This window comes from Pseudorca crassidens, chromosome 3 (assembly GCF_039906515.1).
Source record: "Pseudorca crassidens isolate mPseCra1 chromosome 3, mPseCra1.hap1, whole genome shotgun sequence".
NCBI classification, from domain to species: Eukaryota; Metazoa; Chordata; class Mammalia; order Artiodactyla; family Delphinidae; genus Pseudorca; species Pseudorca crassidens.
Genome location: NC_090298.1, coordinates 143,748,973 through 143,773,845, shown reverse-complemented (window position 1 = coordinate 143,773,845; position 24,873 = coordinate 143,748,973). Strand labels below are relative to the sequence as shown.

The following is a 24,873-nucleotide window of genomic DNA, read 5'->3' as shown; positions in this document are numbered from 1 at the left end:
GAGCAGGCCTGCTTGAAAAGCCCTGCATAGCTCCTTTCTTCTTTTTAGGCAACACTGAGCTGGCTGGGCAGCCTCGCTGACGATGTTACAGTTAAACACCCACACTCCAAGATGCCTCCTTCAATAAGTGGAGGGGGAGAAAAGGCCAGAAATATGACAGGGTGAATAATTGATAGAGCATCTTCTGGGTTCCAGGCACTGGGCTTGCCTCATTTATCATCTCCTTTGACCTTCGTAACTGCTCTGTGTTGGGGACATTATTGTAATCACTCTCTTTGTACAGAAAACAAAACCAAAAACAACCAAAGAACCGGAGGGTGAGAAAGAAGTGACTTGACCAAGGCCACACATGTTAGATAGGAGCCATTTGTGCATCTCCTGAGCAATCAGTTTATTTTTATCTTCTGGACTCTTGAATGTTATAAAGGATCCAGTTCCTATCTGTGGCTAGGCGTCCAGAAAATCTTGTACCAATTTTTTGCCCCCCCTGCTGCAAGTACAGGCACTGTTATAACACCTGCTTCTGATGTATGTCCATCCTTGTTCCTTTCATTTACTTCGTTCATTCATTTTCGTTTACTTCATTTACTTCACTTTCCTCATCTGTGCAATGGGGACTGTAATAATAATACCTATCACAAAGATTGCTGTGAAGACATAATGGGGAAACCATATAAGATGCTCAGGGCAAAACTTGGCAAACTGGGAGCACTTAGCGAATGTTAATGATTATTAAATCATGCACCTTAAATCATTTCTGGAAAAAGATAGGGGTGTAATGAAAATAAGATGAATGAAACTAGTTAGGGGCATTTATTTACTAAGCACAGATTTATTGAGCACCTACTGCAGTCAAGCCTTGGCCAAATGCAGGGGCTACCAAGATGAATCCTCAGGGCTGGGGCCCCCAAGGAGGAAACAGCTCAGTCAAAATTCAAGTCCCCCGTAGGCATTCTCAACAGGCTTGTGGTTTCCCACCATGGAGCCTCTAGCTGAGAACATTCTGCCTCTTCTGTCCTGCTTTATTTTCTGTACCCAGGAAGCAACCCTGACCTGAACCTCACCCCCAGCCCCATGGTTTTCTGCAACCCTGCAAAGAGCAGCTTCGCATATATATGAAACACAATGATCCTTTGCTCTGGGTCACCGTGCCCAGCTCATCCTGCCAGGACTGCTGGGAAGACACAGCAGGCGGTCACAGTTGAATATGCACACAAACCAGGGACCCAGATTGCAGCCACTATGGGGAACTCGTTGAGGAAAGGCAGTTTCCTTAAGTTCCAAGCCCTTACCTTAATGCTCTGTGGAAAGGTCTCTGCAGCATCGCAGACTAGCTGTGTGTGCAATCCTGTGTGTCAATGGGTGATTTGCTCGTCTTCGCAGAGTCAGAATTGGTTTATAAGAGACATGAACTTCCATTGTTTGGAGCCAGGGATAGGGGGCAAGAGGCAAGGGCCTGAAACATGGTTTCCCAGTGAAATCATGGAAAAGTTAATTAAAGCTGTGACTCAACAGACCGTTTTGATGAAATTAAGAGGTCCAGCCAGGCATCATGCTATTTTAGTGACAGGACATCAAGCAGGTGGTTTTATAGGCGACTGCTTACGGAATGTACTTTAATAATAACGACAGTGATGATATCCAACGTTGCTGGGAGCTTTACATCCAGCGTCCTTGAGAGTCCTACCAATGTGCCTGGTAGTGGCTGTTATGATTAATCCCATTTTTGCAGCTAAGGAGACTGAGGCTCAGAGAAGTGGCATCACATGCCTAAGGTCACACAGCCCGTAAGTGGTGGAGCAGAGACTGGATCCAGGCTTGCTCCCTCTTGTACCGCCTGGCACTGCCTCCCTTTTAGACGCCTGCATCCCAGTCTCTGCAGAGCTGAAATTGGACAGCCACACCGCCTTTACCCTGGACGCTTGGATGCCTTTCATTTTCTTAATAATAAGTAAAAATCATAATCACAGCAGCGGTAAACCAACTTCATGACCTATCTGCTCAAAGCCCATTTGCCTGCACGTGGGGACAGATTTGTAGCTATGACCCCTCCCCATGGAAACAGCAAGGCTTGTGCAACATCTTAATTCACTGAGTTCCACTTTGTGCAAAATAACCCTGGTAAGATTTGTGAGGCCTTCTGGCCCAGACCGGTTTTTACAAAATACTGGTGATTGACCACATTGCAGTGGAAGCTCCAGGCTTCTCCTTGTCTAAAGCCCGGGCAGGAGGAAGGTCCAGGTGTTTTGAGCAAATGTTAGAACAAAGAGGCTCAACCCGGGCTGGCTGTGTGGTCCTGGGAAGTCCCCTCATGAAGACAGGAATAATAACATCTTCAAATAGTTGTGTGGATTCAGTAAAGCAGTGCATGTACAGCCTGGGGCCTAGCTTCTAGTAGTTGCTCAATAAATACTAGGTCCTCCTTCTCCATGCCCCCAAATCCTTCCTCCATGATAGACAGTGCTGGGCCTCTTTGCAGCTGTTTCCTAGACATGTGCTTCAGACCCTTCTAATCCCCCACCCTGCCGTGTCCAGTAAGTGTCACAGGTGCTCTGGGTGCCACCTGGGCTGGCTCTCCACTCAGCCCCAGACCAGTCACACTCCCCAGCTCATCACCTTGGACCTCGTTACCTCCCTCCCAGAACAAATTGGGAGCGAGTCCTGGATTCAACCTTTACTGGCTGTTTGACCCTGGACCAACCACTTTTTGGAACCTTATTTCCTATAAAATAGGGTTAAAAAGACTGACTTTACAGAGTCACTGAAAGGTTTAGAATGAATAATGAAAGAAACCATAGTGTTGTATCTGCTGCCCCCAATTTAAAAATTGAGACATTTCACTTGTGGGCAGAATCTCTGTCTTTTCTTGAAAAAGGAGAAGAACAGCCATATTAGGGCCTCATTCCCATCCTTGACAATTGTCTGGGGCTGAGCAACTACCCCATGTGGACGCGACATGTTTCCTCCATTCCCTCCAGTCTCCACCCCTGGCCCTCTTGCCTCAGTTATGTGGCTTGTCTGCTGTGTGATTGCACATAGTAGGTGACCAGGAAAGGATGGCTTCTCTCTTTGATAGGCTGTTTAGATCTAGGTACACTGGTTAAGATCTCTATTCTGCATTTGCCTTTGATTATCGGCTGATAAAGACACAGCCTTGTGAAGTAAGACCTCAGCTTCTCCAACCTGTAAAAGGTTTACTCTCAAAGGTCTTAATATCCTCTGGCCCAAGCTGAACAATGGTTTGCCCTTGCAAAATGAAAAATACCTCAGGAGTCCAGAGATTTATCTCCTGCATAACCTGGGCCCCAGGGCCCCTGTTTCTTCTTTCTAATGATTATGCCAATAGCAAATTCAATTGGAAAATGAGCTATTGCTTTGGAATGTTCCAATTTAAATTGTGCCTTTTCTCTTTCAAGGTTTCCACTAATATAAATGAATTCCTGGCTCTGGCCGGGATCACACTTCTGTACCGTTCCAGCTTCCGTGGGGAGTTGCCCTTTCTGGGTTCTGAAAGAGACTCTTGAATTTTTGCTCATATAAAGTTTGAGGCCACAGATGTTTAATTTTCCCTTTCCTTTCAAAAGGCAATTACCTCAGCGGGATTCACTGGGGCCCTAGAGAATGGGCTTCTTTAATGGCTTTTGGGGGGCTTCCATGGGAAGCTGACCAAAGAGTCTGACCAAACATAATCTTTTTGATTTGGGATGGAGAGAACCTTTGTATTCCAAACAGCCACTCTGGTAGCAGCCATTCCAGAGGAAGCGTATGTACACACAACCTTGGGGTTCACATCTGAGTTCAGCTTCTTCTCCACTCATTATTTGAGTTTACTTGGGCAAGTGACTTAACTTCTTTGGGTCTTACAACGTTCTTCGTTTATAAAACAGGAAAAACGATAAGACCTACCTTATAGGATTGGTTTTAAGAGTTTTCAATAAGAAATAAAGCAAAACCATAAGCAAAGCTAACTCCTTCTTCAGGAACTGACCCCAAGTGAGGAATGAAACAGAACGGATTCTCACCCTCCAGACCTGACCTGCCATGTCAGCGTTTGCTTTTCTACCCAAGAGATAACATCTCAACAGAAATCATTCTGATACATTCACTTAGAAGGCACTTACCGAACACTGCTTCGGACCAAAGCCAGGCAGGTGATCTGTATGACCTCATGTTGCCTTTCAGAGCCTCTGGGAGCTAGGGATCATCGTAACTCCCATTTCATAGATGGAGAAACTGAGCCTTAGAGCTGTCACAGAACTTGTCTGAAGTCACACAGATAGGAGGGGTGGAGCTGCCAATGGAGAGCATGTATGTTCTCAGAGTCTGCACTAGCTCCAGACTGGCTCTGGTTAGTAGTGATGGCCGTCTGCAGCCTCGTCCCAATATTTCATAAAACCCAAAGGAAATGGTTTCTTTTCTCCTGATTAGTCCAAACAAACCAACAAAAACACCATGGGTTGTTGTTTTGGCCCCTCTGGTTATTTCCCATTCACAGCTATGTGCGTGAGTCTGATGTGTCCAAAATAGGAGAATGAATTCATTAACATTGAGCGAATGCCGTCTGTTTGGCGTGAAAAAAGAAATCACTCAAAGCATGGAACCATGGGACAGGCAGAGGGCACGTGGTTTTAGATCCTGAGGCGTGTTCATTCTTTCCAGATCCTTGGGATGAATATCTCCGGCTACCAGCTCTGTGCCAGGTGTTGCCCTCTGTGTTTTCACATAGCGATCTCATTTCATCTTTACATCGGGGCTTCAATATAATTATTAGGATCCCAATTTCCAGAAGAGAAAACTGAGGCCCAGGAAATGTAATAAGAGAACCAGGAGGTGCTGGGGTTAGAATCCAAACATGGGCATTTCTGGCTTCCAAGCCAAGGCTCTGGCCACCACCCCATTTTTCTCTCTTTCTTGAAACAGAACAGACTGATGGAAAATTTTCCATCTGAGGCCACAGTGACACATGCATAGCTGATCTGAGAACATTTGGGCTTGGAGGGTAGATTCAACTTCTAGGTGCTGCTTGACGGTGAGAATGGTGAGCCCTTGACAGGACCAAGTAGCTGAGGGGTCAGCCTACATACCCACAGCTGTAGATTGACAAGGGGTTGGAAGAGTTTTTGGTTCCAGAATCCTTCCGCTGTTTCCTTCTGAGGCTCCCTGCCAAGGAGGTCTGCACATAAGGATGGACCCCAAATGGCAGATGAAGAACTGCCTTATTCACCTGGTGGGCACCCAATAACCCAAGAAGCAGCTTCTCCCATGAGCACAGCTGGGCATGAGGCTCAGAGTGAGAGGCCTAAGTGGTTCTCTAGCTTCTCACCCTGTTTTTTCCACCCTCACCCCAGGAAGAGATCTCATACTGATGGATACTCATCACTGGAGGGAAAATTGAGGTGGGAGGTAGGAGAGAGAGTGTCTGTTCCTAATTCCTAATATCGGGTTCACCTAGTGATAACCTTGGTCAAGATGCTGCAGGGGAGGGGAGGGATGGACGAGAAAGAGATGGCCCAGGCTTCTTCCATGTCGGAAGAGTGAGAACTTTACAGTCATCCTGACCCATGAGGCAAGGAGTCAGAGAAGAGGTGTTCATGGGGCCTGGGCTCTGGGGGGCAGGAAGGGAAGAGTTCACAGCTAGAACCTGGTGCTGCCTTTAAGGCACAGGATCCATCGTATAGCATAGCCATTGCTGCCAGGCTCTGAAACCATAAGATTCACGATGTCTCTCCTTCAGGGGAAACCAAAAAGGGGACAGCAAGGGGAATTGTGTTGGAGGTCTCTGAGGCCACCCCCAGGTCGATGATTCACTAGAAAGACTCACAGGACTCAGGGTGGAGCTGTAGTCTTGGCTACGCTTTAGTACAGCGGAAGGGTACAAAGCACAGGCAGCAAAGGTAAAAGGTGCAGGGGGCGACCTCCAGAGGAAAGCAGACAGGCGCTTGCAGAGACCTCTTCTAGTGGAGTCACGTGGGACATGCTCGCTTCCCCCAGCAACGAGCTGTGAGCGCACTCATGGAGAGTGGTGGACCGGGGAACTCATTAGAGGCTTAGTGCCCAAGGTTTCTGCTGGGGGCTGGCACCCACTGCCTAGCACGTACCCAAGTTCCGGACTCCAGAAGGAAGGCAGGTGTTCAGCCTAAACCACGTTGTCTGCACGGTTTACGCATGGTGAGCCCCTTTTACTAGTTCTGGGAATCGTGGGAGCCCTCCCGATGTCCAAGTTCCAGGACGCCAGCCAGGGCTCAGCCTCCCAAGCGGGCTTTTCCAAGGGCAGCTGTCTCGGGTCTGCTGTGTTAACTCTTTTGTGAAAACACTCCAGGACTCCTCCCAGGTAGGGAGTGTGTGTCTGTGTCTGTGTGGGTGTACGTGTGTAAGGCGGGAGGCGTGAGGAGGTAGAAGGTTGGATAGAGTTTCCTTCCTCCTCATGGACAAAAGTAGCAGAAACTACTACTTCTGAGTAGTTTCTGAGGCAGAAATTGAGGAGAGGCAGGAACGCTTCCTCCCCCAAAGATGGCCACCTTCTGTCCAGAGGCGATCCTGCTGCGTGTGCTGCTGTGTTATTGGCAGGCATTCGTTCTCAGCCTTGCAGGAATTATAGGAAGACGCGGAGTAGCTTATCTGGCTCAGAACCCCCCGCTGGCACGCCTAGCAGTGCTACACATGGGAACTTGGAGAAGATGATTTCTAATTTTCCAAACCAATTTTGTTGACCTGATTTTTTTTTTTTTTTTTTATCAATTCTTCTGCCAAGAAAGGGGATTGAGAAATGAAAGTAGCTTAATGGAACAGGCTATCTGGCCTGCAGGGTTGGTGTTTCCATGGAGATGCGGATGCAGGCTGCATCTAGACAAGGCTCGGCTGGGATGTGGTGAGGCAGCGGTGCACCTCTGACTGTGGCCAGGACGCGTGTAGTCGGCCATCTGGGGCAGGAGACCACCTGCCCTGCACTGGGGCCTGGCTCTGGGCTGGCTGAAGCAAATGGATGTGAGGCCTTCGAAGCTCACACATGTGCTCTTTGTGCTGAGCCCCAGCTGAGAGCTGGCAGGAGGTCAGTGAGGTACGCTCCCCGCCCTTGAGAAGCTCACGGTGCAGTAGGGCGTGCTGACAGGTCTAGAAGTCGTCATAACACAGAGCAACACATGACGGTGGTGAGGATGGAGCGAGGGGGAACCCAGAGAGACCTCACTCCTGAGGGAGAGATCTGCGGAGGCTGCCTGGTGTGTGGGGGTGACACCCTCCAGGGGAAGACAGTGGAAAGGCATGCCAGTAGCAGAAAGCCTAGAGCTTTCAGGAACTAAGACTGTACCGTGTGTGTGTATGTGTGTGTGTGTCTACATAGGTCTGTGTGTGTCTGTGTGATATGTCTATCTATGTGAGTCCGTGTGTGTTTGTTGTGTCTGTGTGTCTTTGTTATTGTGTGTGTTTGTGCCCATGTGTCTCTGTGTGTGTCTATATATGTCTGTGTGTGTCTGTGTTTGTGTGTGTCTCTGTGTGTGTCTCAGTGCATTTCTCTGTGTGTGTGTGAGGGCTCCTAGGGTCGAAGCAATTGGTGCTGTTGGACAGGTAAGTGGGGGGCCAGAGGATGAAGACAGTGCAGTGCTGAGGGAAGAAAATATGTTTTGGATCCAGACAGACCTGGCTTCTGGGACTTGCTTCACCACTGATGGTCTGGAAAATCCTGACAAGTATGCAACCTCTGCAATCCTCAGTTTCATCATCTGAGAAACAGGAATACGTGCAGGACCCACTTTATGGGCCACTGGGTAGGACTGAGTGAGGTCATCTATGGAAAATGCTGAGTATCTGACCATCAGGGATGTGAGATCCTTGCTTTCTTCTCTTCAGAAGCCAAAGCATTTTGGCCCTCATCTTGATCTAACTACAGTTTCCAGGCCACTTGCATCCAAACCTCCTGGACTTGTGTGGAAATGCTGACCTGTGAGTGCTGGGCTGACCGAGGGAACCCGGATCTCTGGGTGCAGGGTCCAGGGCTCTGCATCTCATCGATCACCTCTATTTGATGCGTCAGGGCTCTGATGCTCAGTAAGGTCCTGGACCCACTGTGTCAGGACACAAAATCTGCCCCAAAGCAGGCTCACGTGGGATCTTCAGCCCTACCGTGAAAGGTTCAGAGGGGTAATTTAATATAGGAAGATCCCATCGGTGGCCAGCAGGGACGGTGGACTGGGAGTGAGAAGCAGCAGAGACTAGGGAGGAGATGGCCCATGGCAGAGATGCTTTTCTCCCCCATCAACATGAATCACCAGCAAATCCTTTAAATAGTAGGACCCTCAGGCCCTCAGAAGCCCAAAGACAGAGGACACTGCCCTGCCCTTGAGGGGCGGCTGTTAGTTGGTCTGGGAGGACAGGTCACAGGTGATGGTAACACAGTGTAACAGCTGAAGGTCCTCGTGCTGAGGAAATAACTGAACCACACTCAGCTCTGATGTTGTACAATTGTAAGGATAACAGTGGTGGCAACAAGAAGCATTCGCTTATCATTTTTGCCTTTACGTGGCAATTTGCTGTTTGCGTTATTCATCTCGGTTGTACCTCATGACAGTTTTGTGTAGATCAGTGTAATGATTTGGGGCCACTTCGCAGATGGTGAAGTTGAGGTCTCTCTTCTTCTGGGGTGGCTCGGACTAGGCTTGGGACGATATTCTACGTGATCAGAGAAAGTTGGATGGGCCACAAATGGGTGAAATGGGAAGAAGCAGAAGGAATCAAGATTTATGCAGGGAGGCATGTGGATAGGAACAAATAACAAGCATGTAAAAACGGACTGGAGATGGTGGCAGAATTGTAATGGGCGTTTCTCCTCTTGGATTTCCAATATTGTTCTTATGATGGTACAATACATTTTTAATAAAAATGAACTCTAACATAGTTATAGATTTACTGGCAATATAGCATATGGTTAGGCAGCTGGACTTCTGAGTTAGACAGACCTGAGTTCAAATACTCAGTTGTCACCTCATATAGGGAAAGTCTTTCCATTTGCCTCTGATAGACCATCTGTAAAATGGGCACATCAATAGTGCCTTCCCCATAGACTTGTGAGGACACAAAATGATGTAACGTGTGTGTGCTCCCCCTGGATGCTAACGAAGGTCATTACTTTGGGCCAGGCCTATGCTTGAGGGCTTCAGACACTAGCACATTCTGCCTCACAACAGCCGGTGGAGAGAAGTAGGCAGAGGATTCCAAAGGACAATCAGCTTGCCCAGGAACACAGTAATAAGTGACACAGCTGGGCTTTCAGACTGACGATCCAGCTCCAAAGACTCGACTCTATTCATTACTTGGTGATAGGGAGAGGGCCAGGGAAACCAGGGTGTCATTTGGGCAGAATTTATGGATTCCATGATTCTCTTGCACTTTCCTCTTAAGCCCTATTGTCAGGATCTTTGGGGCAGAGCCAGGAGCAGGGTGCCGGGTGGTCTAATTCTGTCTCTGGAGGTTCCAGCTGTCACATACAAAAGATGAATGTCTGTTGGGAAGCTCTGTTTTTATCTCCCCACAAAGTTTAATTTCCCTGTTATGAGTGGTTCTATTGCTTTGAGATTTCCAGGGTTTGCATTCTTCATAAAGAAGGACGGTTTATTCGGTATCGTGGTGCCGAGATGCTGCAGTACATGAATGTTAATGAAGTTCATGTTTGCTGGCATAATGAGGGTCCTAGATCAGCACCCTGGCTTGGCGGAAGTGGGAGGGTTTTTGTTTTTCTCCTCTCTCTTCCTAACTCCTGGGGTTTCATGTCTGTGGTGACACATCCTCCTAGAATAAGTTTACAGTATACATCGCCTTGCTTCATTGCACTATTGCAAGCAAATGCAGCAGCAGGACTGAGGAATATTTATCAGAAAGTCTGTTAAGGTAGTGTTTAAGATTGAGGGCTACAGAATCAGATATTCCACAGTTCCAGTCAGGCTCTGCTACTTCAATAACCACGTGAGCTCAGACAAGTTGCTCTGTGCCTTCGTGTGCACGGGGGGACTGTAAAATGCGGGTAATACTTAGGCTTATAGGGCTATCATGAGGATTAAAGGAGATATTATATGAAAAGCTCTTGACACAATACCAGTGCACTATTACAGTCAATAAGTGATTGCTATTATTGGTTAAGCCCAGGGGTCAGGACAACACTGGATAATTTATAGACATCATCTCATTTAATCATCACACCAATCTTGTGGGGTGGGATTTTTGTTTCCATTTAACAGAAGAGGAGACGGGAGCTCAGAGAGGTGAAGCATCTTGCTGAAGGTCACACAGCTTATCAGAGGCAGAAGCAGAATGGGAACCTTGTAGGGATGGGGCCATAGCTACTGCAGAGAACTGCACGGACGTTGACTAGAATGAAGGTCTAATTCACCCAGCCATCAGAGAAAAGCTTCCCGTCTTTTAGGGCATAGCAGGCAGACAAGAAGATTGTTTCAGGGGCAAAACTAATCATTTCCCAGCATCATACAGACTACTTCAGATGACCCAATGCAATGATTTTATCCAGTTACCCTGTCAGGTGTGGAACAGTTAAAAGGGGCCCTAAAATTCACTCTTGGTAGTGTTTTGTGCCAAAAATGAAGAAAGAGGTGTGGGGGTAGGGAATGTGGGATGTACATTCTGCTCTGTGCCAGGTCTTGAGCTGGGACCACAGAGGCAAACATACAATAGAATGGATAGTCGTGATACAGGGGGCTGAGTGCTAAGTGGTGAAGGGAAAAAAAGTGTGGTGAGAACACAAATTGGCAAGGGAAGGCTTCCCAGAGGAGGTGAGATGTTGTAAGTTGGGCTTTGAAGCATGACTAGGAGTTCTCCAAGGAAAAAAGAGCTGAAAAGGTATACAAGAGAAATACATGTTGAGAAATGGCAGTCTTCCTGAGTGGTTGGAGCCTTTGAAGTACCTGCTGAGAAGCATGGCAGATGATATGGCGAGACGGAGGAGTGCACATCTATATAGCACATATGCCAGACACTGTGGGAAAGCACCCTGGGGCTGCCACAGCCAATGGCCACACACTGGATTAATGCAACAGAAATTCATCCTTTCCCAGTTCTGGAGATCAGTAGTTCAACGTCAAGGTGTTGGCAGGGCCATGCTCCCTCTGAAGGCTAGAGAAGGATCTATCTTTGCCTCTTCCAGCTTCTGGTAGGTCCAGGTGTCCCTTGGCTTGTGGCTGCATCACTCCAATCCCTGCCTCCCTATTCACATGCCCTTCTCTTCTCTCTGTGTGTTTGTCTCCCTCTGTGTGTCTCACATAACGGGACTTGTCCTTGGATTTAGGACCCACCTGCACAATCCAGGGATGATTTCATCTCAAGAGCATTAGCTTACTTACATCTACACAGACCTCTTTTCCAAATAAGATCATATTTACAGGTTCTGGTGATTAAGACATGGACATATCTTTTGAGAGGCCACCATTCAACGCACTCTAGGGCTTCCCATCCATTATCTGATTTAATCCTCAGAATTCTGAGGGGCAGATACTACTATTACTCCCCTTTGCAGAAGTGGACACTTGTTGAAACAGTTAAAGGTAAACTGTACGAGAGCAGGAGCCTCACTGTCCTCCTCAGCACTGTACGCCCAGTGTGTAGAATCCTCTCTGGCACATGTAAGCACTTAATATTTAGTGAATAAATGCTTTACGAGAAGTATAGCATAGGCTACGAGCCCAGGCCATACTCTAGAGAGTTAGACTCCTGACTATATTACTTAATTAGCTGTGTGACCTTGAGAAAATTATGTAACCTCTCTGTGCCTTAGTCTAAAAAGTGAAAATGTACTATCTTGTAGGGCTGTTGTAAGAATAAATCCACATGAATGGATAAAGAAGATGTGGCACATGTATACAATGGAATATTACTCAGCCATAAAGAGAAACGAAATTGAGTTATTTGTAGTGAGGTGGATGGACCTAGAGTCTGTCATACAGAGTGAAGTAAGTCAGAAGGAGAAAAACAAATACTTTATACTAACACATATATGTGGAATCTAAAAAATTGGTTCTGAAGAACCTAGAGGCAGGACAGGAATAAAGACGCAGACATAGAGAATGGACTTGAGGATATGGGGAGGGGGAAGGGTAAGCTGGGACAAAGTGAGAGAGTGGCGTGGACATATATACACTACCAAACGTAAAATAGATAGCTAGTGGGAAGCAGCCGCATAGCACAGGGAGATCAGCTCGGGGCTTTGTGACCACCTAGAGGGGTGGGATAGGGAGGGTGGGAGGGAGGGAGATGCAAGAGGGAAGAGATATGGGGACATATGTATATGTATAACTGATTCACTTTGTTATAAAGCAGAAACTAACACACCAATGTAAAGCAGTTACACTCCAATAAAGATGTTTAAAAAAAAAAAAAGAATAAATCCACGTCCAGTGCTGAGAAAAGTGCCTGGCACACAATCTGTGCTTAGTAAACGGAAGTGTGTTGTGTTATTCCACACTGCCTCTCAGGAGGGGAGGCATACAGGTCGTGGTTAATTAGAGTGCTCTGGGAAAAGTGTGTCAGGAGCGGTGAGCAGACAGGGCAGTGGCTAAATAGCACCTGAAGACTCTGGGGAAGAGAAGAAACTTGGCCTGAGTCTAGGATGAGCAGGAGCTTCATGGACTTGGGAGGGGAAGCTGGCGTTCCGGGCAGAGGGCCCAGCAGTGCCGGAGCTTCGAGGTGGGGGAAATGAGGGTGCAGTCAGGTAGCAGGGGGAGGGGTTGGGGCCGAAGAGGCACATCGAGTTTCCGTCAGGAAGGGCCTTGTCTGCTCTGTAACGAGTTCAGACTTGACCCTGTCGGTGTGATGGCTCATTCACCAGGGAAGCAGCAATGCTCAGGCTGGCTTGTTAGAAAGTCTAGGGTGGTCTTAGAAGCCGGGAGGCTGGAGGCCAAGAGAGCAGCAGGGAGGCCGCTGCATGCAGGGGTGAGGTGATGGTGGTCCTACCCAGGGAAGTTATGATGAAGATGGTGGAGAGAAATGAACAAACCACACCAGAGGCAGAAGCTCCGGGAACCGGTGACTGACGGGTGGGGCTGGGGACAGAAGCGGGAGGTCTGGCAGTGTTGGCTGCAGGACAACCCACTCGCCTCTGGACCTCTGCAAGGTCCAGAGGCTAGTGGGCAGAGCTGCTTCCCACCACAGCTGAGGGGAAGACAGCAGGCTGGTTCTGGCATGGTGCCCTTGAGGGACCTCGAAGCATTGTTCAGACTTATCTTTTACTAAATGTGGGACCTGAAGCAAGTCACCTAACCTCTCAGAGCCTCAGTTTCTCCATCAGCAAAATGGGGTTAAGAATTCTACTTTCTTCATATGATGGTGGTGATATTAGTATACAGTAAGCTCCCAATAACTCTTAGCATCTTTTGTTACTGTGACTACCACTGCTGCTGCTATTATCACTATATGGAGGAGTGGATCACAGGGTGGTCACGATGACTGCCATTTCAGTGCACCTTCACCAGAGGCCCTGGCTGCACACTCTTTTAAGTTCTTCCTCTATTCTCTCCCTGACCTATGCCCAAAAGCTGGAGGAGAGATCTTGGGCAGGTCTTAGCTGATGCTAACCCAAACCCTGAGTTTTTTCAAGGTTAAGGTACTTTATTTTGAGCATGTGTATGGGCGGGTGGTGGAAGGGGTTGAGACTAGGGGCTGGAGAAGTACAGGTGTTTCAGTGCCCCACCCCATCCCATGTGATGTGGTTTGGACCAGGTTGAGTGTCTGCGTGTGTGTATGTGGGGAGTAAGGGTGTGCATGTGTGTGTGTGTGCATGTGTATATGGGTGTGTTCATCCTCCAGGTCTTAAGTCAATTCAGCATTTCAGTTCAGGAAGTGTTTACGGGTGACCCCCACCGTGGGAGCCATGGTGCTGGGTACAGAGGAAAGGATGAGATTGCTGGCTGCCCAGGGCACTCCCAGCAGAGGGATGGTTCAGAGGTATGAGGAGGTAAGGATGACATGGTGGATCCCATCAGGGCAGCCCAAGCAGGCCCCAGGTACAGAGCAGGGCAGGATCAGGTGTTCAGGGAAGGGGCCCCAGGGCTGAACCAGGAGGTTGATGAGGAAGGACACGGTAGTGGGGATGATGTGTTCCAGGGCTGGGCAAGGCACGGATAAGCATGAAAGAAGGAGCCCTCAGCAGCCTGGGGGTGGGGGGTGGCTGGAGGGGAAACTGTGAGTCAGGGACCGGTGGCCTAAGAGGCTGGAGGGTGGCAGAGGGACGCAAGGCTGGGCAGGGCATTACCTGGAAAACACTGGATGAAAGCTGGAGGAAGCTCCTCTCCTGGGCAGGACAAGGGTGATCTTGGTCTCCAAAGGCCTATAGGGTCTCACCTCAGCACTCTTTCCCCCTTGCCCCTCCTCCCATCTCAGTCAGACCGCTTCTTCCAGGTCCACTGAGACCCTGAGCTCCTCTTCTTTTTAGGGGTTTGGGGCTGCACCTCGGTCTAGGTGGCTCTGGCCCAGGGTCTTCTTGTGTGGGGCTCTTTCTCCCACTCTTGCCCACCATATCTGAGGCTCCCCTCCTATTCGCTGTTCCACATCCTGCTGTGGTCTTGTTTTGAAGTTATTTATTTGGTGATTTGCTGGTTCGGCGTCTGACCCTCTCCCTGCCGTACACTCCCACTGTATGGCGGCATCTGGCTCACAGTGGACCCTCTAATAAACATGTGCTGAGTGCATGAAGGGATGAGCAGGGAGATGGGGAGCAGAGAGGACCCAGTCTCTACGGAAACACTCAAATCAGCATTGAGAACTTGTTTATTTCTAATCCAAGGCTGTTACGTTCAGGAGGTAAAGCCAAGGGCTTTAGAATGTTTCCAAGCAACAAGGCTATATAAACGGAGTCAATCAATACTGATGTGCTGCTGGCTTTCACATTCAGAGGTGCTGTACGGGGGAAGTGGGGACCGCTCTCCCGGGTCCTCTGAGGCTCCCCTGCCACATCGGGAGCTTTGCTGCAGGGACTAAGCACTAGGACCTCTGACTTCCAAGAATCTAATCCGTCGGAAAGGGAGAGGCCAGCTTCAGGATGCCCCACCTTCAGGAAAAATCTCACCCTGGAACCAATCAGAAACCTTGGTCTCCCCCTCCCACCCCAGCCAATAGCCAACACTGACTCAGTCATTAAGAATAGGAATCCAGACCCAGCTCAACATCCTCCTTCCTCCTTCCTTTTCACACCACTCTGCTCACCTCCCAGGCCTTCTCAAGCCATTGATCCCTTCCACCCTTACAGCCCCAGGTCTGGCCTATTTAGGGCATATGTCCTGGTGCATCAGCCTCCCTGCCTCCGGCGTTGCCCCTGCAAACCTGCTTCCAGGTCCACCTCACTCTTCCCTTCCCCCACCATACCATCTTTCCAAAACGTAATTCTAATCCTGTCATTCCCCTGCTTAAAATCTTCAGGGGCTCTCTGCCACCCTGGAGATAAAGCCCAAGTTTTAGCTTGGTCCTTCCTTATCTATTCTCTTCCTACCTACCCATTGCCCGAGGCCTGTCTCTCCCTCACTTGCATCCTCCGGACCAGCCATGACAAACCATATGATGTTTCCAGAACAGCCCCAGCTTCTGCACTGTGGCAGGTGTGACTTCCCCGCTCAGAACCTTCTTCCTCCCCTATCCTGGCATTCTTCCCTGAAGTTACTTCCGGAGTCACCTCCCACAGGAGGCCTTCCCCGATCTCCCCAACCGCAGGCTGGTTAGGCCCAGCAGCCCTCTGTGCTGATGTCCTCACTCATGGTGCCAACCTTGTGTTACAAGGTGCCTGTGTCCTCCTGTCCACCTCTCCCCCGCCCTGTGGGCTATGAAGACTTGAGGGAGGGCTTGTGCCCAGTTCACAGCCCTGAACTCTCTGACCTCCACAGGCTCTTAAGGAATGACCGACCTCTAGTTGTTGCAGAAGTTACCAAGATTCAGGGCGGGGAGGCAGACTTATCTTCGCCTAAAACGGCCTCCCATCACCCTCGTGCTGGGGCCACGGAACACGTGGCAGAAGTTAGCCTTGCTCGGAAGAATGCCCTGAGGTGAGCTGCACCCCTGGCCTCCCAGTCAACATCAGACCTTGACTCTGATGGTCATATAGGCCACCCTGCCTGGGGTCTGTGTCCTGCACTCTTCTCAATACTTGCCCGCACACAGCAACTGCCTTGGGATTCTGATGTAATTGGTCTGAGACGGAGCCAGAGCATCAGGATCGCTTAAAACGCTGCCCAGGTGATTCTAAGCTCAAGGACCCTCATACACAGTCATACTGGAGTAGCGGGTCTCATGTCTGGTTGTACATTAAAATTACCTGGAGAGTGTCCTGGACCCACCATCCCTGACCAGATAAATCAGAATCCACTGGGGTAGTGGCCATCTAGGCATCAGCACTGAATCCTTTAGGATCCTCCCTCTCTCTCTCCTCTCCTCCCTCTCTTTTCTTTTTTCAGAAACATTTGCTATGCTCACCCTGTCAAGCCATAGGAGTGCTATGGGGAATCAGATCCTGCCCCTCCTAGGTGGAGGGTGTTAACTCAGGGCTGTTAGGAATGAAAGAGGTCCCCCCCCCCACCAAAAAAAACCCACCATAAAGGGAACCTGTCTCACAGCCAGCCTGCCGGGCCCTGCTTCAGCTCCCAGCTCCACCACCAGCCTGCTGGGAACCAGGGGAAGCGTCCAGCCCTGCCTGGGGACGCCCACACTGGAGTCTTGTCCTGCTTCCGAGTCAGTGAAGAGACCTGGCTCTCTGCTCAGTCGGAGATTGGGGCTGTATGGGGTCATTTGGAGGGGGAGCTCTCTGAGGGTTCCCCCAGATCCTGCCTCAGGTGGTGGCAGGGCGGGCTGCAGCTCTCGACTTTTCCTTTGCATGTTCAAGGTCTGCGACCGTGGAGGCGACTGTGAGCGTGTCTGTCCCCGTCATGGGGGCAGCTCTGATGACGGGGTGCTAGCAGGAGTTTAAGGTCCATTTGACAAAGTCAGCCGGAGCTCTGGGCATGTTTTAGAAAGTTGAGGTAAAATTCACATACCATAAAGTTGAGAACGTAGAGTGAAAAGTCCAGTGGCATTGAGTACATTCACGATGTTGTGCAGCTATCACCTTGATCGAGTTCCAAAAGGTTTTCATTACCCCCAAAGGAAACTCTATCCCCATTAGCAGTCATTCCCTGTTCCCCGCATCCCAGCCCCTGGCAACCACCAGTCTGCACTCTGTCTCTATGGATTTACCTATTCTTGATATTTTGTACAAATGGAATCATACAATAGGTGGCCTTGCATTCAGCATGTTTTTGAGGCCCATCCACATTTGTACGAGAACGTCATTCCTTTTTATTGCTGAATAATATTCTATTGTACAGATAGACCATAATTCGTTTACCCACTCATCAGCTGATTATGTTTGGGCTATTTCTACCTTTTGGCTATTGGGAAAACTGGGCATTTAAAATTCTTTACATCTATACTCCAAACACCTGCTGACTGGGTGTTCTTAGGTCCTCAGCGATGAGTGGTGGTCTTGGGTGGCTCCTGTCCCTGTACTAATCGAATACTATCTTTGGAGGTTCTAAGGGGTGCATGCGTCTTTGGGGGTACCTCTTGCTCCAAATTCTGGCCTCTGACATCTCCATCTCTCTCCACATCTTGCTGGGTGACTCCAGTCTGACCTCTGTACCATCTCACCCCATGTTGTCACCACCCTAGTCCTGGGGAGGAGGCTGATGAGTGAGCAACAGGCCGCAGCTGAGGGTTTGGGATGTGAATGGAGAGGGTGGACAGCACATTGTGTGGACAGTAGTTTAGAACTGAATTTTATGTGTCACCATGTAAAAGGAAAAAACATTTTTTCTCTATACTCTCACTTCTGACACCAAATGTGTGGGGTTTTTTTCCATACCATGCACTTTTCCAATTCTTGGTGGAGGATTTCCTACAACTTAACTCAACTCTGACATTAACTGTCCTGAGTCAGTACAGACCCCACAGGTCGAGAGCTCAGTCCCACAAGACTGCCTCCACTTCAGATACCAGTCACAAATCTCAGGCTGACATCTGAACTTCTGACTGACTGGCTATAAACTGGGGGCTTCTGCAACCTCCTCCACAGGTTCAGTAATTTGCTGGAATGGCTCACAGAACTCAGGAGAGCACTTTACTTAGTATTACTGGTTCATTATGAAGGATGATAAAGCCAGATGAGGAGATACATGGGGTGAGGTCTGGAAGGGTCCCAAGCACAGGAGTTTCTGTACCAGTGGAGTTTGGGGTACACCACCCTCAGGGGCATGGATGTGTTCTTGTTCACCAACCTGGAAGCTTTCTTAGTCCCTTCGATTAGGGTTTTCTGGAAGCTTCATGATTCATTAAGACGTTGGCCATGGGTGGTTAACTTCATCTCCAGCCCCTCTTCCCTCCCTGGAGGTCGGGGAGGCAGTTAAGTTACAACCCTCCAATCAGTGGTTAGTTCCTCTGGCAACCAGCCCCCATCCTTAGGGACTTTCCAAAAGTCACCTCATAACATAATATAACATAACATTAACTCAGGTGTAGTTGAAAAGGGGTTGTTATGAATAATAGAAGCTGCTCCTTTCACCTTTATGGATCAGAGTTATTTCAGGAACTGGGCACAAAAACCAAATATTACAACAAAAGATGCTGCTACCCTGCTCTTATCACTTAGGAAATTACAAGTGTTTTAGCTCTGTGCCAGGAACTGGGAACAAGACCAAATAGATATATTTCTTATATCACAATAGCACATCATCCTAAAACTTCATACACACACATGCACAGGAACTTCTCACGGACAATGTCTGCCCATAGGATTCAGATGGATGTCTCCCACACCCATCTTCCTCTTTTCCTTTGCAAATTCCTTCCATCCAGTATTTACAGCTGCTAACCAATGACTCCATTTGGAGTCATGTAGAATCCCATCTCCTCCTGTCCTTATAAACCATGTCCTGAGGTGGGAAGGAGATGGGATAGGGACGCCCCCCCACACTCCAAAGTTGATTTTAGTTTTCTTCTGAATCACAATAAGCCTTCTCTCCATGATAGGAATTCTACCATATTTCTAGGCCAACTGACTCAAAAGCCCAGCAGCTTTAAAAATAACATGAAAAAAGTCTGCTTATAAGACTAGGTGCCCAGCATCATGGGGGTTACCCTACCACTTTGTACACAGGCGGTGGGATGGGGCCAGTGCAAACCTGGAGGTGCCTCTGAAATTAGCTACTTAGTCCTTTCTGGTAAATCCTGTTGGTGACTTCAGTTTGTTTGGTGTTGTATTTTTTTTAAAGCTTACTTGTTGATAACGGTTAGGAGCTGGGCTTTCACTATGAGCAATTTGGAGACCATTAGATGCTTCTGAGCAGAGAAGGGACATGCCTTGAGTTCAAGTCTGAATGGACTTCTCAGGTTGCTGTGTGTGAATACATGTAGGGGTAGAGGAGGCCCCTAGTTAGAAGGCAGTTTCAGTACTGCAGGTGAGAGGTGATGATGGCTTTGGCTGCAAAAGAGATGATTTAGGGGGTCAGAAGTGATTGGATTATGGATGTGTTGGAAGGCAGAAATGACAGCTTCTGCCGGTAACTAGGATGTCGAATGTGAGAAGAAGAGAGAGTCAGAGATGACTTCAAACTTTTTGGCCTGAGTGACTGCAAAGGTGAGGTTGACCTTTCCTGAGATGGGTAAAAATGCAGGGCGTGGAGCAGGTTTGGGATGGGAGGGAGGCAGGAGTTTTGTTTGAGAACGCACTTCAGGTGAGTACTGGACACCCAAGTGGAGGTGGAATGAGCATTGATACCTGAGACTGGAATTCAGCAGTGGCAGGGAGGGAGGTGATGGGAGGCAGGAACACCGTAAGTGAGGGCTTAATGGTCATCCCCCTGCCCCCACAGAGTTAACAGGAAAAGTAAATGGGGAGGAGGTGGAAATCACACATTGGGCCAAGACGGAGCTTCCGAGAGTTTCTGGAAGAAGGAGACACCGAGACCCAAAGACTGCAGATGGTTTGCTCAGGCTCACGCTCCAAGTTGGTGACAGAGCTGAGACAGAGCTGGTTCTTTGGGCCCCTGGCCACCCCCTACTCTTTCTAACATACCAGGCTGCCTATCGGCTCTGGGTTTCGAAGGCTGCACCACGTGAAATGAAGTCAGGCAAGCTGAGGCTGGAGGATTCTGTTTTGTTTTCTCCAGGTCACCATCCTCGTCAGCCTGGCCCTAGCTTTCCTCGCCTGCATCGTGTTCCTGGTGGTTTACAAAGCCTTCACCTATGACCACAGCTGCCCAGAAGGATTTGTCTATAAGGTAAGGGACTTCTGGCAGGGGAGTGGCCCAGGTGACTGTCAGCTTCAATTAAAGGGTTTATCAATGTCTTCTTTTCATCAGCATTTAAATTCTGGGTATGGCTGTTTAAAATGTAAGATGTGTCCAGAGAAAATGAAAACACTAATTTGAGGGCTTCCCTTGTGGTGCAGTAGTTGAGAGTCTGCCTGCGGATGCAGCAGACACGGGTTCGTGCCCCGGTCCGGGAAGATCCCACATGCCGCGGAGCGGCTGGGCCCGTGAGCCATGGCCGCTGAGCCTGCGCGTCCGGAGCCTGTGCTCCGCAACGGGAGAGTCCACAACAGGGAGAGGCCTGTGTACTGCAAAAAAAACAAAACAAAGAAACAAAAAAACACATGTCCTTTGGTTATGCTACATGACTTCCTAAGATGACATTTTTAGTTGTTAGAAGCTGAGGTTCGGAAAGATTGGCAACAACTGTCAATAGGAGACAGTGGAATAAACTATGATGTATCCGCACAATGGAATTTCAAACAACTGTGAAAATGAGTGAGGGGGGCTCCAGACGTGGACACAGAATACCCTCCAGGATAATAGTGAAGAAAAAAAGGTGCCACATTGGAGTGAGAAAAGGGGAGGTCAGGGATGTTCACTTCTATTTTCAGAAAGAAATTCTGGATGGATAAATTTAAAAAAACTAAGAAAAATGGTGACTCAGGTGGGCAGGGAGGGGACAGAAAGAATAGGGCTGGGGAGCAAGGCTGCTCTGGATGTATCTTACTCTACATTCGTCCTTGTGTGTATCAGTGTTTGATGTATTTGTAAAAATAAATAAAAAAAATAATTCCTGAAATTAAAAACAAGCTAAAATCTAGCTGTATATCAAGTTGGGAACATAAACTTACCAAGAAAATAAATATTCCAAATGACTGTAGAATGCAGTATATTGACTGTACACCCTCAGTGGCATATATTCTAAGGACACAGAGAGCTGCAGAGAAATCCTATAGTTCCTTCAGTAGTCTAACTATTACTCATAATATTGCTGTTATTTTGTGACCATTTGACATATATTGTAGGATAATGCAAATATATAATTATATTAATGTTGTCAGGAACCAAAGCTTTTGGTATAAGAGAAAAGAGTTACAACTATCCAATCAAGGGAATGAAATGGACAGCAGTTGGCTGCAGGCAATGGCCCAGAGGAGGAGTTGGGGGTGGGTGAATCAGCCAGGTAAAGAGCTACCAAGTGTCTACTGTAATCCCACAGTCAGTAAGCAGAGGATGTTGACCTTGAATTAGTATCATCAGCAGCTTCCTCCCTCCCTCTCTCTCCCTTTTTCTTTCTTTTCTTTCTCTCTCTCTTTCTCCCTTCATTCCTTCCTTCTTTCTCTTTCTTTCCCTCCTTCCTTCCTTCCTCTCCCTCCCTCCCTCCCTCTCTCTTTCTTTCTTTTCTTTTCTTTCTCTTTCCTTCTTTTTCTTTCTCTCTTTCTTCCCTCCTTCCTTCCTTCCCCTCTCTCTCTCCCTCCCTCCCTCCATCTCTCCTTCTCCCTTCCTCCCTCCTTTCCTTCCTTCCTCCCTCCTTTCCTTCCTTCCTCCCTCCTTTCCTTCCTTCCTTCCTTCCTCTCTCTCTCCCTCCATCCCTCCCTCCTTCTCTCTCTCTCCCTTTCTTTCTTTCTTTCTTCTTTACTTTTTATTGAGGTGTAATTGGCATATAACATTATATTAGTTTCAGGTATACAACATAATGATTCAATATTTGTATATATTGCAGAATAGTCACCACTATACATCTAGTTAACATCTATCACCCTGAATAGTTGCAAATTTTTTTCTTGTGTTGAGAACTTTTAAGATCTACTCTATTAGCAACTTTCAAAAATGCAACTTTCAGTATTATTAGCTACAGTCACCATGCTATGCATTACATCCCCAGGACTTATTTATTTTATAACTGGAAATTTGTACCTTTTGACCACCTTCACCCATTTCTCCTACCACCTCTCCACCTCTGGGAACCTACAACCTAGCATCAGGTTAGTTTCTTCTGGCTTCAAGTAGGTGGCAGCTTTGATGATGGTGATGACGCTGGGGAAGGCCTGACGAGGGCCAGGCGCAGGCCAGGTACCATCCCCCGCCCTCTGGCTGAGAGCCTGGCGTGCCTGTGGGCCCCAGGTGGGGTGGCCGTGTTGCAGGGCGGGTCGGAAGCAGTCCACCGAGCTACCCCTGACTCTGTCTCTCTCTTCCCCAGCACAAGCGCTGTATCCCGGCCTCCCTGGATGCTTACTACTCATCCCAGGACCCCAGTTCCAGAAGCCGCTTCTACACGGTCATCAGCCACTACAGCGTGGCCAAGCAGAGCACTGCCCGGGCCATCGGGCCGTGGCTGTCGGCAGCCGCCGTCATCCACGAGCCCAAGCCGCCCAAGACCCAGGGCCATTAGAGGCCCACCCCCAGCCAGAATCGGGGGCGGAGAGGGGGACCCCCGCGGGCTAAGCCAAGCTCCAGTTACAAGACAACACTGTACTCCCGGGATATGGGGGCGGGGGTGGGGCCGGGGGTGGGGGTGGGGGTATCTCACCGAAAATCTCCTGCACTGGAGTTGTCTGAATCAATATTTCTTTTCGTCCTTTGGTATGGTTGATTCGTCCCCGAGTCAGGCTCATGTACAAAGGCATGTTTCGTGTTGACTGTTCCCATGTAAGATATTTTCAAAGCCACTGCTTATTATTTGTTAGGAAAATTTAAAAACGGAAGAGGAAAGAAACAAAGAAAATGAACAAAAAAGGGTGAGACTGGCTGCACCTGGAAGACACTGAAGGGTAGTAAAGAGCACAGATGCTCTGGGCCTCTTAGACGAGAGAGGGTAGCTTCCGTGTGAGCTTCGGAAGGTCCACAACTTGTGAGTGATGCAGGCGGGCTGCTTGCCTTGGCCTCCGGTCTGCAGGGGAGGAATACCAGAAGTTAGGAACTTCTGAGTTGGAGAGAAGGACTGATTTTGGCATTTATAAGCCCAGGATGCATGCAACCCAGAGAGAAAAGCCTCCACCACGTCGTGTGTTTTGCAAAGTTAGCACAAACTCGTCTGTATGGGCATCGGAGCTGGGGCCGGGCTGCATGGCCTAGGGATGTGTAGGGCATAAGAAACACTGAGCAGCGGACAGACTTCCTTTGTCTTTCTCTTGTGTTTCTAGCCCTACACCTGGGTACTGCCCAGGAGACAGAAAGGGTAGAAAGAGAAGAAAGGAGAGGCTGCGGGAAGAAAGCCCAGCGTGGGCATGTGACATTTGGCCAAGCTATAAGCACAGCACCAAGTTTAAAATCTGTGTCTGTTTGCTGTTTCCCAAAGTGCTAATAACACGAGGAAGAACAGGAAGGGTCCTAACCAGGAACCTCAGGTGACAGCCAGGGAGACTTTTCACTGGAGCTGCAGCAAAGCCAAATCATTTCTAAAGGAAGCTAAGACCTGTGGCCGTCTTTTGGCCACTCCTTTGTGTTGACAGGGGGCACCGTCCAAACTCCGCAGTCTGGTTCTGGAAGCTCCTAGCCAGGTGGCAGCATCCGACATTGCCCAGGCCTCCCGTGGCCCTGGTCCCACCTCAGGCGCTCCCGCAAACGTTTTGGGGAGAGCCCCTCTGTGTGGCGTTGGCTCCAGGTCCAGCAAAGCCAGCACTGGCTGGGAGAGGCTGTATGAGGTGTGGTACTGGCTCCCCTCGAAGCTCAAACAGGCCGTTTAAAGGGCATTTTGTTGTGTGTGGCTTTGCTATGATGCTGAAATCATCGTACATAATAGCTGGGTAATAAGACAAGCGTAGCTCAAACTAGTCTGCTGAAAGCTATCATCTGACCTTTCCTCCCTCCCCACCCTTCAGTCACCTCGAGTCACTTGTAAATTCATTGGTCACCTAAAGCGGAATAACAAGTTGTCCCTAGCAAAACTGCTGAGCGCTTTATAATTTTGTGGTGTATTTTTGTCGGTAGGTAGCAGAGGCTGAAGTATTTTTTGGTGTAATCCTTGGACTTTTCTGACAGGAAACAAATAAAGATAGATGTGTCTGGGTCTTGACCTTCCTTTGCATTTTTCTTTATCTTCTGCTCAGTGAGCCTGCTGGGGAAGATGCTGGGGGCAGGCGTCCCTGAGGATGGGTGAGCTCTGGGGGCAGAGTGTCCTGTTAGGCTGGGGCTGGATCTGGGCTGTGGAGGGAACTCCACCCTCAGCCGAATGGGTCTGAAATGATGCTGAGATCACAAGCAAAGGACCAAGAGGTGCACCTGGCTCTTATCTTGCAGCCCAACATCCTTCATCCTATGAGCATCTGCTGAGCACCTGCAGAGGGCCAGGCTGTGCCGGGCATGGGGCATTCAGCCACGAATGACACATATTCACTCTCTGAAGTCTGGAGGTAGGGTCGGATGTGGAAACAGACATTGGCACAAGAAGAGTCTGAGGGTGCCATTGACAGAATGCATTTGGCCAATAGCTTAAGGAGGAAGCTGGTGGGTGATGAGTGGTCCGTTTTCATAATGAGCTCATTTAAGGCTTATTATTACCTAGGCAGGTAGAGATTATTGGTCCCCATTTGACAGATGAAGAGACTGAGGC

The 24,873-nt window shown here is 48.7% G+C and overlaps 1 protein-coding gene across 2 annotated transcripts in view; it reads left to right on the top strand.

Annotated features, from left to right (window-relative positions):
- Nucleotides 1-22,821, top strand: part of NSG2 (neuronal vesicle trafficking associated 2) — a 57,341-nt gene extending 34,520 nt beyond the window's left edge. For both annotated transcript variants that reach the window (XM_067732818.1, XM_067732816.1), the window contains 2 exons: nucleotides 20,178-20,288; nucleotides 22,522-22,821. In XM_067732818.1, the coding sequence (XP_067588919.1) occupies nucleotides 20,178-20,288; nucleotides 22,522-22,713 (303 nt within the window). In that variant the 3' untranslated portion in view covers nucleotides 22,714-22,821. The remainder of the gene's footprint in view (nucleotides 1-20,177; nucleotides 20,289-22,521) is intronic.
- Nucleotides 22,822-24,873: the final 2,052 nt, after the last annotated feature.